The sequence below is a fragment of the Pristis pectinata genome, chromosome 21 (genome assembly GCF_009764475.1).
Source record: "Pristis pectinata isolate sPriPec2 chromosome 21, sPriPec2.1.pri, whole genome shotgun sequence".
Classification (NCBI taxonomy): Eukaryota; Metazoa; Chordata; class Chondrichthyes; order Rhinopristiformes; family Pristidae; genus Pristis; species Pristis pectinata.
Window position 1 is genome coordinate 25,555,447 of NC_067425.1, and position 20,172 is coordinate 25,575,618.

General features: G+C 38.6%; 1 protein-coding gene across 1 annotated transcript; it reads right to left on the reverse strand.

Annotated features, from left to right (window-relative positions):
• Window positions 1–6,042: 6,042 nt before the first annotated feature.
• On the reverse strand, window positions 6,043–15,955 carry supt4h1 (SPT4 homolog, DSIF elongation factor subunit). Its single transcript, XM_052035581.1, has 5 exons — window positions 15,848–15,955; window positions 14,419–14,525; window positions 10,794–10,849; window positions 8,268–8,321; window positions 6,043–7,060 (listed from the first exon to the last, which is right to left on the reverse strand). Exons 1-5 carry the CDS (start codon window positions 15,917–15,919, stop codon window positions 6,993–6,995), a joined length of 357 nt encoding a protein of 118 aa, XP_051891541.1. The 5' UTR covers window positions 15,920–15,955; the 3' UTR covers window positions 6,043–6,992.
• Between the last annotated feature and the right edge of the window lie 4,217 nt (window positions 15,956–20,172).

Here is a 20,172-nt window from a genome sequence, read left to right on the forward strand (position 1 = left end):
TACAGCAATATCATTTTTCTATTGAAGCCAGTGGGTTTAAAGAGAGCAGCAAATGAGACTCCATTGAGTTTAAAAAGATGTAGGAAACAGAACCAGTTTAGTTTCAAGGGAGCATAGAAACATAATCCTGGTGTGTTTTAAAGGAATGTGGGAAACAGAACTAGATGTGTTTCAAAAGTGTGGGGAAATGGGGCCCAGGTGAATTTCAAGGAAGCTTGGGATACAGAACCAGGTGAGTAACAAGGGATCACAGGAAACAGGGCCCCGGTGAATTTAAAGAGAGCAACTGGAGCACTGGCGTGTTAAAGGGAGTGCAGGAAGTAAGCAATGATTCACTGTGATTTGATCTACAGAAGATATTCTCATTACCATCTGTGCTGCTGCAGGGTACTGGGTGTTAGGAGAGGTCCCCTGTTTCACCTTTCGCAGAACACCATCACTCTGAGCAGGAGGAACAGCAAAGCAAGGGGAGCAGGAGTTGGGGAAACTGGAGCAGGAGGAGACGACTATAACGCATCATTGCATTTGGCACCCCACAGCCCCACCTTAGGAATGGGAACGACAAGGGTTGAGCAGATTAGGCTGAGGACACATGTCATTAGGAGCCTGCCACTAGGAATAGAGAATTTTGCTGAAGGACATTTCCAGGCATCTGTATTGCCCCAAAATCTCAGATAAGGACCAGGACAGGAATACTTTCATGGCCAGGCAAGATGCAGATAAACAAATAGATGGTACGCACATTGTCAGGCCTGCCTAGTGAAATCCTTGAGATAACATGGAATCCATCTCCATGATCTCAAAGGAGGTTCTGAGCCAAGAGATCTGGACTTCCACTGTGGTCAATTCTCAATGGCATTAATAATTAAAGGTCTTATTTTGAGTCTACTGATTTCTTACTATTAATTTCCAAAGTGGTTTTCAAACAAAATTCCACAGGTTCATCAACTATCTTAGGATTTTTAAACACGCCCTCATGAGAATTGCTCACAAGGGTTACATCACTAACAAAAAATACACACCCATCTATATCTAGGGAACATAATAAAATATCCATGACTACACAAAATAAAATAAACCAGGTCACCCTGCTTAACTTCCCTCCCTACACTTTAATAAGAATGGGCTCAGTTTTTAGCTTCATTGCCTTCAATTGTTGTGGTTGAATTTGAATATACGTCCACGACAAGGTCAGTAAAATGCTTATCAACCCCATACAACCTAAACCTTTTATTTTGGACTTATGTCCCATTGAGATGAACACTTTTGCAAGATCTATGCGAGATTTTTGTGGTTCCCTGTTGCTCTCAATAATGTTATTTAAAATGGCTGTTTTGATTACATTGGGGGCAGCTGTTAAAAATCCATTCTGACAACTGTTCAGGGCCACAGCCTCCCATTATTCGTTTGGCTAAGATCTTAGTAAACGCCCCAAGGGCAATGGAGCTGATAGAATCCAAATTTAACCCAGTCATGAGATTTGGGAATAAGAACTGCTTGGCTGTCCCTGATGCTATCAAGTACTTTGTCACATTTAATCCAAGAATAAAAAAAATTGTGTTAAAATCTCAATCTCTATTTTCTCTTGATCTCATTAAAACTCAAACCATCCAGGCCATAAAGTATGTCCTTTTTAAAGTCATTGAGGGCCTCCCTTATCCTGGCCAGACCGATCGCTGCTAACAAATTTTCATTCCTAGCAATGAATGAACACAGGTTGAAGTTACCAAAATCATTTTTTGACGAGCTGTACATTTGCTTTGGACACTAATTTGTTAGATATTAAAACATTTATATTTCTTTTACCTTTGTAATTTTTCTCTAACCCTAATAATTTAACAATCTCAACATTGTTTGCCAACAAGATTAATGACTGCTTTTCTATGCTGTTGGTTGCAGTAACATCACCATAAGACATAGGAGCAGAATTAGGCCATTCGGCCCATTGCGTCTGCTCTGCCATTCAGTCATGGCTGATTTATCTTTCCCTCTCAACCCTTCTCCCTGTAATCTTTGACGCTCTTACTGATCAAGAACCTATCAACCTCCGCTTTAAATATACCCAATGACTTGGCCTCTGCAGAGTCTGTGGCAATGCATTCCACAGATTCACCACCCTCTGGCTGAAGAAATTCCTCCTCATCTCTGTTCTAAAGGGATGTCCTTCCATTCTGAGGCTGTGCCCCTCTGGTCCTAGACTCTCCCACTATGGAAATATCCTCTCCACATCTACTCTATCCAGGTCTTTCAATATTCAGTAGGTTTCAATGAGATTCTTCCCCCCGCTCCTCTAAACTCCAGTGAGTACAGGCCCAGAACCATCAAATGCTCCGTATACGTTAACCCTTTCATTCCTGCGATCATTCTTGTGAACCTCCTCTGGACCGCTCCAATGCCAGCACATCCTCCCTTAGATATGGGGTCCAAAACTTCTCACAATACTCCAAATATGGTCTGACCAACACCTTATAAAGGTGTCCAACCTGTCCAAGTCCTTCTGCAGACTCCCTGCTTCCTCAACACTACCTGCCCCTTGAGTAATGATAATCACCATTGAGTAATGATATTACTACTCACGAAATCCACTGAGTAGTAGACTCAGCCCAATACATCTTGGATACATCCCTCCCCACCAAAGTAGCTACACAAGGCGCTGCCTCAAGAAGGCAACATCTATCATCAAAGACCCCACCATCCAGGCTATGCCATCTTCTTGCAGCTACCATTGGGCAGGAGGTACAGAAGCCTGAAGTTCCACACCACCAGGTTCAAGAACTGAATAGATGAAGGGAAATAGCTGTTCTTGAACCAACCTGCGCAACCCTAATCATTACCTCAGTAATAGCAACACCATGACCGCTTTGTACTACAATGGACTTGGTTTTCTTTTTTTGTTCTAATTGCGTTCCTTCTTGTATAATTTGTTTTCTCTTGTTAATGTTGTATATTTGATGCTATATGCCTGTGATGCTGCTGCTAGTAGGTTTTTCATTGCACCTGTGCATAAATGTACTCGTGCACACGACAATAAACTTGACCTCGACCAGAATTACCACTAGAATTGCAACATTCAATGCAGGTGACATGGCACAGCTGGATGAGGGAGTTTTATGCTTCATCTGACCTCTTCTGGTTAATTACTGGTGCAGTGTTGAAATTAAGGATTGTTGTGTGGAGTAGGTTGTTTGATTTCAACTTCAGAATTTCATTTTGCAGGCTCCTTATGAAAATCATCTACATTACAAAGTCCCTTCATCCAATGTGGGGAATGCCTGCCTCCTCTGCTGCTCTGGGAGATGAGGCTATGCTTACTGAGTAACCGCATTTCCCAGTGGCCACCTTCTTTCTACTTGCCCCTGCTGCTCTTCAGGCTCCATCTCTGGGATTTCAAGCTGCAGTCTACTTGCTTCTCTTCCTCTGGGACCAGCTGCTATTTACAGTTTGCTGGGTTGTACAGCATGCAGCTTCACATCTGCTTGGTGTGCACTGCACGATGCCAGCAGACTGATGCAGTCAACAAAATCTTACCTTCTGGAGAATGGTGTCATTTTCCATCACTATCCTGGTGCTTGCGTGGTTGTAGAGTGCTCTGGCATGAGGAGTCATGGAGATAGAGAACAGCACCTTGTCCCCCAGTGTCCATCCCTTCAGATAGTGGCAATCATTCAAAATGCCTGCCAGTGCAAATTCCCCTGGGATGAAAGAATCATAATCATATGCTTCCTGGCAATTTGGAATGAGGAAATTTCACAATGACCTGATTTTTGTTTTCCTTTAGTACTTGTAATTTGATTTTTTTTTCTTTTTTTTGCTCTAGGAGTGAAGGACATGCCCAACTTGACACTGGTCATGTCTTGCTGCTCTGCATTTCACAACTCCTATATTCTTTTGTCTATGTTCTCACTCTCTAACTGCTCCCATTTACTCATTGACCAGGTAACCTTGTTTACAGCTTATCACCAATAGTCACCCCAGTTTTATCCCATCAGAGACATCCCCATGCTCCCTGCAGCTTAACAAGCTTTTTTCCTCTCCTTCCCAGTTCCGATAAAGGGTCTTCAACCTGAAACATTAATTTTGTTTCTCTTCCCATAAATGCGACCTGATCTGCTGAGCATTCCGATTTTTACTTTAGATTTCCAACATCTGTACTTTTGTTTTCACTTCCCAACCTGAGATGCAGGAACCCTTCAAGCAGTTAACAAAGATTACAAGAGGTATGAAAGAGTTCAATAATATTGAGGTAATTTGGTGAGAATTTTTTTTTATATAAATGAAAGGTACACTCAGCATGCTGGCTGTCTTGACCATAGGGCTGGCGAGCAGTCCCTGGGAATCCCCAGAATTGGATCATGTTACATAAAAGGAGTGCCCTGTTCTGCTATCAGACCTTTATAGGGGGATGCAGTTTTTAATGAGCATGAACAAGTGGAACTCAAAATTTGGGAAGCAATCCTCCAAATTGTTCCACTAACATCATATGTCATTTGAAAAGTTTTTGATGTCTCCATTGTGTAATCTTGGATTATCTACTCAGTGTGATCAGATCTTAACATAAATTAACATATTCAAGATAGAGCTTGATAGATTTTGATACATTAAGGGAATCAAGGGATATGGGGGTTAGTAAATAATTAGCCATGATTCTATGGAATAGGAGAGCAGGCACAAGAGACCAAATGGCCTACTCCTGCTTCTATTTCTACATAAAGAAATAGAAGCATGATAAACATAATTATGTTCATTAGCCATAAAACACTCAGGACATCCCAAGGTCATCAGGCACTTTTAAAAATATTTGTACATCAAATGATTATTCAATCCAATGCAAATTTAAGCAGAAATTGGACTTCTTCCTTCTGAAGACAAATTTGCATGCAGGAGCAGAACTTTAGCAGGAAAGGGGAATTCTGGAATGAGGGAGATGGCGCCCGACATCCTGGTTGAATTTTTTTTGGGAGGCTTTAAAAAGAAGAGAGGAATGAAGTGATTCAGAAAATGGGATGTACAAACTAAACTTAAATTCTGAGATGGGTGGAATGAGCAAGTAACATTAATCTAAACTCTGGGAGTCAGAGGTCTCAACTGCAAAAGATCACTCATTAAATTGAATAGGGCCAAAATAATTAGATATCATGAGTATTTTGAAACAGGTTTGTTAGACAGGAGAAATAATAGATCTTGGTAGAAACATTAGGGAAACCATGACTCAAAACTGGTCAAAAGTAACCCACAACCAAAATTTTCCAACCAAGCCACTGCTGCCTTTGAGATTCACTGAACAATTTCAGATAACCAGACTTCCTAGTTTTTTTGCATCTACTGCCGACCTGCTCAGCTTTTCTTTCGTTTCAGCTTTCCAGCAGGCGCAGTTCTATCTCTCTCAGTTTGACCACTGTTTATTCCCCTCTCCTGTTCTCTCCCTTTATTTACACCTCACAGGTTATTTGCCATTAACAAGCCTTCACCACCAATCTCTATCATCCATTTTTTCTTAACCACCACCTCTCCCACTTCTCTGCAACTTAAAACAGGTTTTCTAATTTGTAATTGAATGCATATGCCACTGTTATAGGATTTTCTCAGCGGGAACTTCCAGCCAACAAAAACATACACTCTGTTATCTGTAGCTTCTTTAAGTATTTGATTGGTGGGTGCCTATATTTCTAGTTGAAAGCCTTCTAAATTTGCTTTTAACTTTAGATGACATTTTCAGAACCTTCCAGAGAACATTTGTCCATCACATAAGCTGAAAACACATAGATATGTATTTATTTCCCCCCAAAAGATTTTGAAAAATTTTGGGAACTAAATTCCCCCAAACTATTTTTAGACAAATGATGAATTTGTATGAAAAACATTGCCAATTAAACTTTTTCTGACATGAATATCCACAGGACAGCAAAATAGCTCAAATATAATTCTGTATTCTTTGTAGTTGATCATAGATATGCACTTTCAATTCAGTATATTGGCTTATTTTCAAAAAGTGAATCACTATTTAATCTCAATAGCAATGAATCTTGGAGAGTTTGAAGTAAATTCGTTTGACAAAAAAAGTTTATTAAAGACCATGTAATATGGAATGCTTCAAATTACAGATTGATTTGGAACCTTTTTTCATTTGAGGTTTTTTTGCCTCATGGCCCAACAACATAGTGAATTTACAGTGTGTGAATGTTGAGAGATGAGTAACTGTTTTCTGCTTATCAGCAAAACAGTCAAATGAGTTGCTTTCACACAGCACAACCCAACTGGTTCTCTCTCACTATTTCACCTTAATCCAGTCAAACAGCTGCTATCATATACAAGTTTCACCCAGTTAATGTACAGTATCAGTACTAAATGTAAAGCTTCTTGGAAGAAACACTGACATATTGATCAGTCCCATTCTCTGATACTCCCATACCACCCTTGGTCCTTTCCCCAGCACGCACATACCAATTTTCCTTGCACCATACCTGCTGATAGAACACATGAACTGGAGTGGAAGCAAGTTATCATCAACCCTTAGGAACTGCTTGAGAAGACAACAACATCTGAAATTAATATCAATAATATTGGCCATTGTATTAGTTCTAAATAAAACATACTGGGTGTTTCAATATTTTTTCTCCTTCCCTCAGTAAAGTGTTTTACGTTAAAGTACCCAAATTTGCACTGATACTTGGCTTGTATCTAGGGTACTTTATTCCAAAGTTCACGAAACAGTCACATTAAACTTTTAGTGATGTATAAAAATAACATTTTATCCTTTACCTTGTAGATAAATGTTCACCTTAACTAAGAAGAACCATGTTTGCAGACTTCAGATCCTGCAATTAACTTCTTTGGAGTATAACTATAAATGTAACCAATTTGGATGCTACCTTACACCAATATATCACAACATACTTGGACTGAGATCAATACAAGTGTTTCCAGTCACAAATGGAAGAAGGGGATTCCTAATTGTAGAGATCATCAGTTGGATAGGAAAAACAATGAGGGTATTAAGATTTGATAGCTGTGTCTCTTGATTTGTAGATAACACCTCGACTTTTCAGTTCCCTCACAATACCTGTAAAAAAAGATCAATAAACCAAAGTTCAAATCATCAAATACTGGCTTCTTTTCCACAACTGCCAACAAACTCAGGATTTCCATACCTGCATGCACAGATGTAGATGTCTGAAACTTCCTGGCAGCTGTTTGCAAGTGATTATTTGACTATGCTATGCCTTTGAATATAAAGCGATTGTACAACACTTAGACTAGAGAGAAAAAAAACAAACTGCTGGAGGAGCTCAGTGGGTCAGGCAGCATCTGTGGAGGGAAAGGAATGGTTGACATCAGCCATTCCTTTCCCTTCATAAATGCTGCCCAACCTGCTGAGTTCCTCCAGCAATTTGTTTTTTGTTCCAGATTCTAGCATCTGCAGTCTCGTGTCTCCACTTAGACTAGGGAATCTGCTTAAACAACTGACACCAAATTGGACCTGTTGTAGAAACAGTATCTTCATTCATTTCAAAGATGATGAATGTTTGAAATACTAAGCATTAGTAATTTTTTTAAATCTGGTTTATTTAAATCTTTATGATAATTTTAAGTGGTTTCCTATTTTTCACCTTTATTTTCTAACTTGTGATAAAACTAAACAAATTTTAAACAACTTATTTGTTCTCAATGTTTCAGAATACCAGAAATATTCAAATCAAATAGCTTTGACAGCCAGATAAATAAGAGAGGGTCATTTAGCTTTTCCAACTTCACACCACAAAACCACAATCAGTTTACTGCATTGATGTCCTGATGGAGCACAGGTCCCAAGTGATGAGCTTCAGAACTACACTCACAGATATGCACATTAGGTAAATGCAAACCTAGCTTATAGGCGAGTACTACTAACGGGAAAACTTAGCCTTTGGATTTACAATGTAATCAACAAGAAAACAACAAAGCATGCTTATTCTAGGATATACTGCATCAACTTTTGACACTAAGCAGATTTGGATATATTCTCCTAAAGAAAATATATGCTACCACCCCATGCTAACTTTCAATATGTTCAAATATGCAGCCCATACCACTGAATGAGCACTTTTGTGCAAACTGCAGAGTTTAAGGGATGGGCAATTAGTGTGTGAAGAAGCTTCCTTCTAATCATTCTCATTCTAATGAGTGGACCCCTTCCCCACTATTCATTTCCTTACATTTCATAGATTTGAAATTATTTCTGCAACTGTCCCAATATCTGAAATGTAGCCCTTACAGATGTAATATCTTACCCTGGGGTAACCGTCCAGTCACTGATACTGCATAGATACCTGGCTTGAAGTTACCTGAAGAAAAACACAAAATAGCAATGTGACAGATTCAGGCCATCATATTTCAATTCAGGTAAACAATTACCAAGGATTTTCATTGTATGTGAAACAGTTATCAGATCTTCAATACATATTGATTGGTAGCCTAGCACTGCAGCATTTTTAAACACCAGAAGAATGTGCTAAAGATGCAAGATGTGAATGATGTAGATGAGTTGTGCAGATATATGATATTGTAGCTTTTAAGAGACATGGCCAACCAAAAGAGGAAGAGTGGCACTTTGAGGTTCTTGTTTATTATTGATGTGGTGCATCAATTAGATTGAGAGCGGGATTGAAAAATAGGGGAGGACGACAATACTGAAATAGTCACAGCTGTGAAAAGGGACAGCATCTTGGAAAGACCATTGACTGCAACTACATCGGTTGAAATAAAACAAAAGTGACAGTCATGCTGCATTAAAAACCTACAAGAAGACCAAGGGAGACAGATGAACACATTTCTGTTAAGTGCAAAACTAGTAAGATGGTAACAATAGATCTCATTTACCCCAATGTTAATTGAGATACGATCAGTGCAAGAGGTATAGAGGACACAGAATTCCTGAATTGTATTCAGGACTACTTTGTCAACTCACGTTCAGCAAGCCCAACAGCAGATTGCAGTGGGGCAATTCTGGATGTACTTTTAGGGAATGGATCTGGGCATGGACATTTCAGGTCACGACCCTTCAAGGTCTTGATGCAGGATCACAATCCCAAATGTCAGCCACTCCTTCACCTCCACAGATGCTGCTTGACTCATTGAGTTCATCCAGCAGTTTGATTTTTTTCTCCAGATTCCAGAAACTGCAGTCTCATGTCTTCAGTTAAGGAAAAGGTCAATTATAAAGCAGGAGTAAAAAGATTAAAATGAGGTTACGGTCAACTTTTCTGAGAAGTGATTTAGCAAAAGTAGACTGGAAGCAGCAACTAGATGATAAATCAGCCTTGAACCAATGGGAGGCACTTCAGGGCAAGATCCAATGGGTTCCCACAAAGTAAAGGATGCAACTGCAAAATCCAGTGCTCTGTGAATGACAATGTGAGGGTAGAACGAGGCAAAAAAAGTTATGTTGGACGTAGAAGCATAATACAGCAGAAATGTAGGAGTGAAATTAAAAGGATATTTAGAAAAGCATAGGGGGATATGGAAAAAATATTGACAAATTTCTTTAAAATCCAACTATGTTTTATACAAGTACACAATGAATAACACAATTAAAGAAAGAGTAGAGCCAAATCAGAACCAAAAAGTAACCTGTGTGTTGAAACATGTGGGTAAGATTCTGATAATTTTACTTTCTTTGCAAAAGATGGGGATGCTACCAATGTTGAAGTTGATACCAATTTATGCTACTGATGTGAAAATATTCGGTGGGACAAACATGGTAAAGGAGGAAGTATTAAGTTTAGTATTTATGACATATTCAAAGCTGTTAAAAGTGGCAAGGGAGGAAACTGCAGAAGTTTTACAGGACTAGAACCAGGGGATTGGAGAGCTGCTGTTGTAGTATAAAAGTTCAGAATCCAGAATTTGCAGTAAAATCAGAAAATACCAAGAAGCCTTGCGTACAGAAGAGAGAATGGTAATAATTAAAACGTCATTCTCTCTCCTCTCCCATCAGGCAGAAGATACAGGAGCCTGAGGGCACATACCACTAGGCTCAAGGACAGCTTCTTTCCCACTATGATAAGACTATTGTACAATTCCCTTATACATTGTGAGGTCAAGAGTCTATCTCAATCTACCTTGTTATGACCTTGCACCTTATTGTCTACCTACAATGCACGTCCTTGTAGCTGTGACACTTTACTCTGTATTGATATTGTTTTTACCCTGTAGTACCTCAATGCACTGTACAATGAATTGACCTGTATGAACAGTATGCAAGACAAGCTTTTCACTGTACCTCAGTACAAGTGACAATAATAAACCAATATTTTAAGTTATAATGGCTATTTTTGTCATCAAGAATGACAATCTCTAATCTTTAGCATAAAACAGCCAGGTATTTATCAGTGAAGGTGCTGAGGATTGAAAGCGTAGAGGTTTCTCAGGTTTTCTATGGATGATGTTTTAAATTAAAATTTTTACTTTAAGATATCATAGCATGAGCAAATAATGCTTATTCAATTTTCACAGAATATTGCAGATTTTTTCTGGTACACTGCAGAAGATCTTTACTTTTAGCTCTGAATGAGCTGACCAAGTTAAAGTAAATACTATGTTAGACTGTCATCAAGAGAATAATAAATGCACCTCCACAGCTATATAGAATTAAACTTTATTTTTAAATTTTCAGTATTTATACAACACAAGATAACCAATATGGATAATCCATATGACATATTAACCTACTGCACAGATATTTCCACCTAAATGATCCAATTATAAACTTCAAATGCTGGAATATTGGAATATGTACCAAACTGCTTTAAACTTACTGATTCGCTGCCACTTAGAGACCCAGCTGTCTTCAGGACTCATCATTGCTATGATCCTGAAAAAGAGACATTAACAACCTGAGCAGCAGCATCAATAACATTAAGCACTGCATTCAAGTCAAATAAAAAAATATTGGTGCATTCCAGATCCAGGATGCCATCATGAGCAAACATCTGAGATTTGGAACTAAAAAAAAAGGAAGGCTACATGGAATAACTGGCATCTTTCAAGCGTTTTTGTTTCTCCCCAGTCCATTTTGTACTTAGGGGCAGAATTCAGGAAGTACTATTTCATCAAGTTTATTTTTAATATATGGGCCGGATACAAGGAAGACACAGCCACAAGCTAAGAAAATTCTTGCACTGTTTGATGATGCTTGTTATAGTGGACAAAGGTAGCAAGTTAATTCCCAGTCTAATTAGTTAACTGATCTCAACCAGATAACATTGAGCTCACTATCAACTACTTGCTTTGACATTCTACATCCTGGAAGGAGAGGACAAGAAAAGAAAGCCAATATTACAACCTTTCATTAATACCCACTAATTTAAGCTGCAAAGTGTAAATTGTGTAAACATGGATGATGAACTTCCATGGAATTAAACTGTGGAAAATGCTTTGAGAGACTTCACAAACAAGTAAAATGCAACTTTTCCCTCCCTTCACAGGTCCATGATTCTTTTTATGCATTTTCATGGGCTTTCTTCCACAAAGGCTGGACTGGCACAATATAGCAACAATTTCAGTTGGATAACTTCAAAAGGTAGTTGACCAGAGAAGCATCATCTTATTAGGGACGGTCACCATGGTTTTGAGAGGGGCAGGTCATGCCTCACAAGGCTAATTGAGTTTTTCAAGGAGGTGACAAAACAAATTGATGAAGGTAGAGCAGTGGATGTGGTGTATATGAATTTCAGTAAGGTATTTGACAAGGTTCCCCACGATAGGCTCATCCAGAGATGCATGGGATCCATGGAAACTTGGCTGTGTGGATTCGGAACTGGCTTGCCCACAGAAGGCAGAGGGTGGTAGTAGACGGAGCGTATTCTGCCAGGAGTACAGTGACTAGTATTATTCCACAGGGATCTATTCTGGGACCCCTGCTGTTTGTGATTTTTATAAATGACTTGGATAGGAAGTGAAGGGGTAGATTAGTAAGTTTGCAGATAACACAAAGGTTGGAGGTGTTGTGGATGGTGCAGAAGGTTGTTGTAGGCTACAACGGGATATAGACAGGATGCAGAGTTGGGTGGACAAATAGCAGATGGAGTTCAATCTGGAAAAATGTGAAGTGATACACTTTGGAATATCGAACTTGAAGTCGACGTACAAGGTCAATGGCAGGATTTTTAGCAGTGTGGAGGAACAGAGGGATCTTGGGGTCCAAGTCCATAGATCCCTCAAAGTTGATAGGGTGGTTAAGGCGGCATATGGTGTATTCATTAATCAGGGGATAGAGTTCACGAGCAGCAAAGTAATGCCGCAGCTCTATAAAACTCTGGTTAGACCACACTTACAGTATTGTGTTCAGTTCTGGTTGCCTCATTATATGAAGGATGTGGAAGCTTTAGAGGGTGCAGAGAAGATTTACTAGGATGATGCCTGGACTAGAGAACATGTCTTACGAGGAAAGGTTGAGTGAGCTAGGGCTTTTCTCTTTAGAGTGACAAAGGATGAAAGGTGACTCAATAGACGTGTATAAGATTATGAGGGGGATAGATAGAGTGGACAGCCAGCACCTTTTAACCAGGGTTAAATGGCCCATACCAGAGGTCATCCATTTAAGGTGAGATGAGGAAAGTTTAGTGGAGATGTCAGAGGTAGGTTTTTTTTTAAATATACACAGAGTGGTGGGTGCCTGGAACACACTACCGGGGGTGGTGGTAGAAGCTGATACAATAGGGACATTTAAAAGACTTTTAGATAGGCACTTGGATGCAGGAAGAATGGAGGGTTATGTGCTGTGTAGGAGGGAAGGGTTAGATTGATCAGGGAGTAGGTTTATGTAGGTCGTCACAACACGGTGGGTTGAAGGGTCCATACTGTGCTGTACTGTTCTATGATTAAATTTTGGAAACAAAAACACAGCCTAATATATAGGTGCAAAGGGAAATTATAATGATTTAGAAGGAAAGAAATAGAATCCAAATTCTGGTCATAAGCCTCATCATGCCCATGCCAGCTGTATTACTCCTTCTTTCCACATAGTTGTAGATCAAAAAATATTTACAATGCCTTCTTTTGCCAATCACCTTAAATCTGTGTTCTCCAGTTACCACTACTGCCATTAAAAAGTTTTTCTTTAACCACTCTAGCAACCCTACTCATGATTTTAAACAATATGTTTCACAAACTTTATTTAATTATTTGAAGTAACAGAAAAGATTGCCTTTCCCTGCTCCCCTTCCCTTGGAGTATCCTAGTCATCCATCAGATGATCCACATCAGGAGCAATATCCAAGGAAAGGAGGTGAAAGATCATGAAAAATTATTTCTTTTTTCACCCAGACACTGATTTACAGATATCACTTTGCTGAATCCTTCACACCATGAAGTTTATTTTTCACCTTAATAACACTGAGTGGCAACAATCCCTTTCCTTGTGTATTTTTGCCCTGTAAATCCAAAAAAAAAGCTGGAGAAGGGGGCAGTTGGGGATTAGTTCTGGTATGATGGGACTCCTGAAAATGTTACATCCTGAGAAACAAAAGGAATAGAAACCAGGTGTTTCCTATTGCTTTCTCCCGATTTTAATAATTAACTTTCCAAGTAGAAGTTTTCTCTCATGCAGCCTTTAAAGTTTAAATTTCCCTATCAAAAGCACATACCTCCAGTGGACCTCAGTGTGTATACAGCATCTCTCCAAGAAAAAGATCTCCTGCTGCACTTAATGGCCTAACCATTTCAAACGACATGGCTTTGGTAAAATTTACAATTTCACCAAATGCAGCAAATAGAGGAAAATCAGATGGGGGATCCAATGCCATTAAAGTAGTTTACCCAAATTTCCATCTAGTGAAGTGGAGATAAAATTGTATGGGATTATTAAATACACCCCCAAAAAAACTGCCAATGAGTGATTTCCACTTTTGGTTTGGTTCTCTATATAATATACTATTGTATAGCTTTGTTTCATTATAAACCATCTTTAGTAAGAGCTCTAGTTTTGGATATTCTTCATTTTCCTACTCAAGCTAATGTATTCATTCTATATCTAAAGCATCTCCACTGCAAAGACTTCTTTTTTGCCCCCACCTCATTACTCTTCCTACAAGTACTTCATTTCAATACACCTGAACCAGATCAGTTGTGATCTGGTTTACCTTTCTCCAGTTAAATATAGTTTATATTTTATTGTTCCATGTTCTTTTCTATAATTTTCTAAATGCAAGAAATAGCAACTGCCACTCTACAAATGCTTGTACTATTTCTTAAATGAAAATTTTCCCAATTTTTTTTTCTAGGTACACTTGAGCCAAGAATATTGTTCCCAAACCCATACTGTGACCCCGGTCTCTGATGTTGATACCATAAAATCACATGGTGGCTTAATCTTGCAGCTAAGAAATTAACCCCACTTTCAATCAGAAAGATTTGGTTTCAAGTGTAGTTTTGTTAACTCACCCATCAAAAGAAGAACTAGTGCAGTCATACACCATCTCTCGATTTCCCTTCATTTGCAGATAGGCATCGCAGTTATCACAACCATCATATTCAAACTGATCTATGGTCTTCAAAGAGTTGAGGTAGGAGTTGAAGTAAAAAGACAAACATAAATGTCAGGCTTTGAAATTAAACACGATCTTTGTCTGTGACCGAAGACAGTTTTCCTCAAAATATAATGCAAATGGAACATAAAGGATTTAAAGCAAAGAGGCATAATTTATCCATACATTACAATATTATCAGTTTGAAAATGGTTTATTTCAAAACACCAAATGCAAATCGAGTAAGTTGGCATTGGCATGAAACTGAATAAGCTCACTGTTATGGATGATTGGATTTGGCTACAGTTCAAGTCACACAAGTTCATTTCCCCAGTACTTCAATTGCAACTATTTTTCATTATGTTGCAAAGGCCACAGTAACAATTTTCACAAGCTTGACTGTAGATAGGTGCAAAGGTAGGAATGTAATGAAACAAAATAGAAAATTCTGCACATATTAAACAGACCAGGCAACATTTGTGGAGAAAGAAACAGAGTCAATGTTTCGGACATTTCCTATTTTATCTAGATTTCCAGAACCAGCAGTATTTAGCTTTTGAATTGTACATTATATAACTTTCAAGCAATGTACTTGGCAAATCCATTATGGTCAAGATTACTTTTCATTTATACATTTGAGCCAAGTTTTAGGTGACTGTCCAAACATTAAAAATTCTGAAGATTGTCATCCAGGCAGAACTCCAAACATACAAGGAATCTCAGAACATATTAAAAGGAGACAGAAAACAAGGCACCCAGCAAAAAGATAATAATCACTTCCTAAATAAGAAAAAGATACTCAAGTTGGCTGAACATGTGCCATAATTTTAAAAAAAGACTACAGATGAAGGCTGAGAAATTAGGGTTAAATTGGATTATGAATGCCCAATATCCTGATTTTTTTATTTTTTAATTTTAGACTGGATCTCCTTCTTTGCTGCTCTGTTCACAATCGGACAATGCCCTATCATGTAGATTTCTAATTGTATTATGGAGCATTATTTATTGATCCAACTCTTTCATTATACATACATGTGATAGTACAATGTGTCAATTGCATCCTGTCATTTTCATGGTGAAAACACAAACACAGCAGAATTAGGGAAAGGTTATTGCAACATTTAAAACATTTTTTAAATACGTTTTTACGACTAGATCATACTCTGTGCAATTTGAAACCGAAGATACAATATGTACTGCTCTTGCCGGTCAGAACAACTGAAACCAAGCAGCAGCGGCCTTTAAACCCCGCTGTTTAACGCGAAATCAGGCCACAGTTGCCTCAAAATAAAAAGAACCACAACCTGAACGCGGTAATATCATAGGACGCCTCTCCTTATATTTACCTTCACCAACGAACAAAGAAGACAAGCTCGCAAGTGCCTCAAATCCTTCGGCACCGTCTCCAGCGCTGCCATGACTGATGTAAAAATTCTTTACGCTTTTCCGGGAACGTCCTGCGTTAAAAACGTCACTTCCGTAGAATTGCCCAATTGCCGAAGGAGACGCAGAGCCTTGCCACGTTTGTGTTGGCTTTGGTCATTGGTGTTGACCGATTCAACAACAACGTGGTTCAGGTCGGTCGGTTTTGGGAGCAGTTTCTCTGTTGCCACATTAACCAAAGAACCCACGTACAGGAGTGGAAGCAACTCGTCCTCGATCCAGAAGGATTACCTGAGAGGAAGATTTCTGATCGGAAAGAACAGCACATAATTTTATCTTCATTTACATTAGTTTGTTTCTTCTGACACAATTTAAAGTATAGTATACAAATAACATTACTGAAAATAGATTACCTGGTCATTATCAAACAGTTGTTTTAAGGAGCTTATACTATGGGAAGCCACACTAAACTTAAATAGGGATTGCAGTTTTAACAAGTGCACTGGTTGTAAAGTCCTCCAGTACCTACTGTTATGGAAGTTAATATGGATGGCACTTCTTTTATTTTAAAACACATATTCTTTCACCAAACGAACAGTATACATGAAGCAATGTCAAAGCCAATCCTCTTATCTGACAATGCAATAAATTTGACTGTAGTCTATGCAAGTATTAAAACATGCACCAGTGGTCAATTGTTTTATGTTTTCCAGGACAGCAGCACAAAATCCTTAGCTATTATATTTTCATTATTGGTTCCTTCTTCATTCCTCTTCTTTTAGCTTGGAACAATCTGCCAATCCTGCTCTCACCAAAGATTTTTTTTCATTTACTGTTGCGGGCAAGGCCAGCATTTATTGTTCATTCCTAAGTGCCCCTGATATGATTTTGCTGAGTGACCTTTATGAAACATTGCAATGCTACTGAAGAAAGTACTCCCACAGTGTTGCTGGGCAGGGAGTTCCAAGATCTGGCGCAGTACTATGTAAAACAGCAATACAGTTCTCAGGATGGTGTATGACTTGAAGGGACACTTGCAAATGAAGATGTTCCATGCACCTGCTGACCTCCTTGGTGGCAGAGATCACAGAATTCAGGGTGTCAAAAGGTGGAAAAAAATTCCAGGGTATTACACATTAGGAAAAAGAGGTTGAGCAGTGCTCTTAATAAAGGATGGCATCAGTACATTCATTAGAAAGCATCTTGGAGTGGAGCTAAGAATCAATGGGGAGGAAAACATAGGTAGTGTTGTTTATAGGACATATAGTAATAGTGATTTAGGTTATGGTTTAAAAGAGAAAATTAGAAGCCCACCTAACAGCGTTGATACAGTAAACATGGGGGACTTTAATCTACAATACAGACCAGGCAAATCAAATCAGTACTGACAATGTAGTGAATAAAGTCCTAGAGTGTTTATGAGTTGGATTTCTAGATCAATATGTTGAGGAATCTACTAGAGAGCAGCTACTTTAGATCCAGTACTGCACAATGAGAAAAGGTTAATTAATAATTTTGTTGTAAAGGGGTCTCCGGGAAAAAATGACCATAACATGATAGAATTTTACCTTTCGTTTCAAAGTGATATACTTCAATCTGAAACCAGAATTTTCAATGTAAACAAAGGAAACTATAGTGGTAGGAGGGGGAGGTTGACAAACAATATGAAGGAATATGACCGTGGACAAGCAATGTCTAGCACTTAATGAAATAATGTATGATTTGCAATATATTTAAATTCCTTTGAGGCAAATCGATTACAGGATAAATCAAAGATTGTATTAGGTCTAAGGAAAAGACTTAAAAATTGTAAGGAAAAAAACATTAAGCCCAAGAAGGGAATATAGAATATGATAGTCAACTAATGAGAAGCATTAAAAACTGAATGCAAGAGCTTTTAAAGTATGGAAAAAGAGACAAATATGAGTCCCTTACAGATAGCAACAGAAGAACTTACACTGGGAATAAGGAAATAATAGAGGAATTAAACAAATACTTAGTGTCTGTCTTCAGGATAGAAGACACAAAAAATCCCAGAAGAACTGGAGAACAGGATCCAGTGCAAATGAGGAAGTCAGAGTAATTCATATTGGTAATTAAGTACAAATGGAGAAGTAAATGAGACTGAAAACTGGTAAATCCCAAGGACCTGATGATCTATATGCCAGAGGTTTGAAAGAAGTGGCTATTGAAGATAGTGGATGTTCTGGTTGTCATCTTACTGAAATTCTGTAGATTCTGGAGTGGGGTGCTGCAGATTGGAGGATAGGAAACTTGCCCCCACTATTTAAGAAAGGAAGGAGAGAAAAAACAGGGAAAGGCCAACCTGTTAGCCTGACATCAACATTAATTTATGAAAGGAAAATTATGTTTGCCTAATGTACTGGATTTCGAGGTTTCATCCAGTAGAGTAGATAAGTAAAACCAGTGGATGTGGTATATTTGTATTTCCTGATGTCTTTTGATAAGGTCCCATATAGAAGATTGCTGAACAAGCTTAAGGGATATGGAACTGGTGGCAATATATAGCATGGATTGAAAATTAGTTAACAAATTTAAAACAAAGAGTAGGAATAAACAGGTCCTTCTCAAACTGGCAAGCTATGAATAGTGGGGTACCACAGTTTTGATGCTTGAGCCCCAACTGTTCACAATCTACATCATTGATTTGGCTAAAAGGACCAAATGTAATATGCTCAAGCTTACGGGTAACACAAAGGTAGTGTGAGTGGTAATTGATGATGCACACAGAATTCAAGAGGATATAGGAAATCTGAGTGAGTAGCAAAAACACAGCAGATGGAGTACAATGTCGAAAAATGTTTGGTTTTCCATGTCAGTAGAATGAAACAGAAATTCTGAGAAGTTTATAAATGGTGAGAGATTGGAAAATGTTAATATTCAAAGGAACTTGGGTGTTCTTGTGCATATCTCACTGAAAGCTAACAAAAAGATGCAGCAGGCAATTGGGAAGACAGTTGGCATGTTGGTCTTTATTGTAAAGGATTTGAATATAAAAGATTTCTTAGTACAATTATAGCTTTGGTGAGATAACACCTAGCATCCTCTGTACAATTCTGATTACCAAATAAGGGAGTACTTGCTAGATAAGAGTCACCAGTCTAGCTCCAGGTTTGGTGGGTGTCAAAAAGGCTAAATGGGGTAGACACAGAGAGGATGTGGCTCCCCTGGCTGAGCAGTTACAGAGTCACAATCTCAAAAGAAAGGCAAACCACTTAAGGGAAACTAAGGTAAATTTCTTCAAATTCTCCAACCTAGAAGGATATGGAGGCCCATTCACTGATTGTATTCAAAACAGAGATTGATATATTTCTGCATTCTAGAAGGATCAAAGGATATGCTGATAGGTCAGGAAAATGGTGTTGAGGTAGAAGATGAGCAACAATGTTTAATAGCAGAGCAGGCTCAAGAGCCAGAATGGCCTAATCCTATTCCTGTTATATTCTTATGTTTAGGAGGCCCTGTCAAAGTAGTAATTGAACAACATGTTGTAGAAGATACACACTGCCACCACAACTTCCTGGAGATGGAATGTTTAGGGTACAGAGTGGTCTCAAGCTTCTTGAGCGTCTTTGAAGCTGTCCTTGTTTAGTAAAATGGAGATTATTCCATCAGACCCCTGACATTTACTTGGTAGATGGTAGAAAGGCTTTGGGATGTCAGGAACTGAATCACTCACTAGAAGATACCCAGATCAGTGGTGGAGCTATTTTCTCATGCCGGGCACAGTGGAGGTGGTAGTTAGTGTTGGGAGAGTGGGTGTGAATTTCTTGCTAGGGTTCCATTCTTACAGTAATGACCCAATATCTTAGTCGACTTCAGGCAGTCGTAAGGGGCCTACCAGCCTTAATTTTCGATCCTAGAGGAGAAACTGCAACAACCACGCCTACCCTCCTACTATCTGCACTGAGTCCCACCAGCTCTACTTTTGCCTCTATCTTTCTGGTTGGCCTAAATGATTTTCTGATTCATATTTTGATGCTGGAAGACTTTGTGAGGGTAATACTGCTGAATGTAGTTAGATCTCTTGATGATAATTGTTATTCGCTTGTTTGGAACAAATTTTATTGCCTCTTATCAGACAATGCCTAAATATTCTCTATTTTGAATATTTGATGATAAAATAATTACAGGCGTTTCCACACAATGTTTACACATTTGTTACTGAAGGACATCATTTCTGTGACCATATTATAACCACTCTAACAGTTTCAGTGCCTCTGTGATCAGCATTTCTGATTAAAAGAACTTCATTGATATTGGTTAT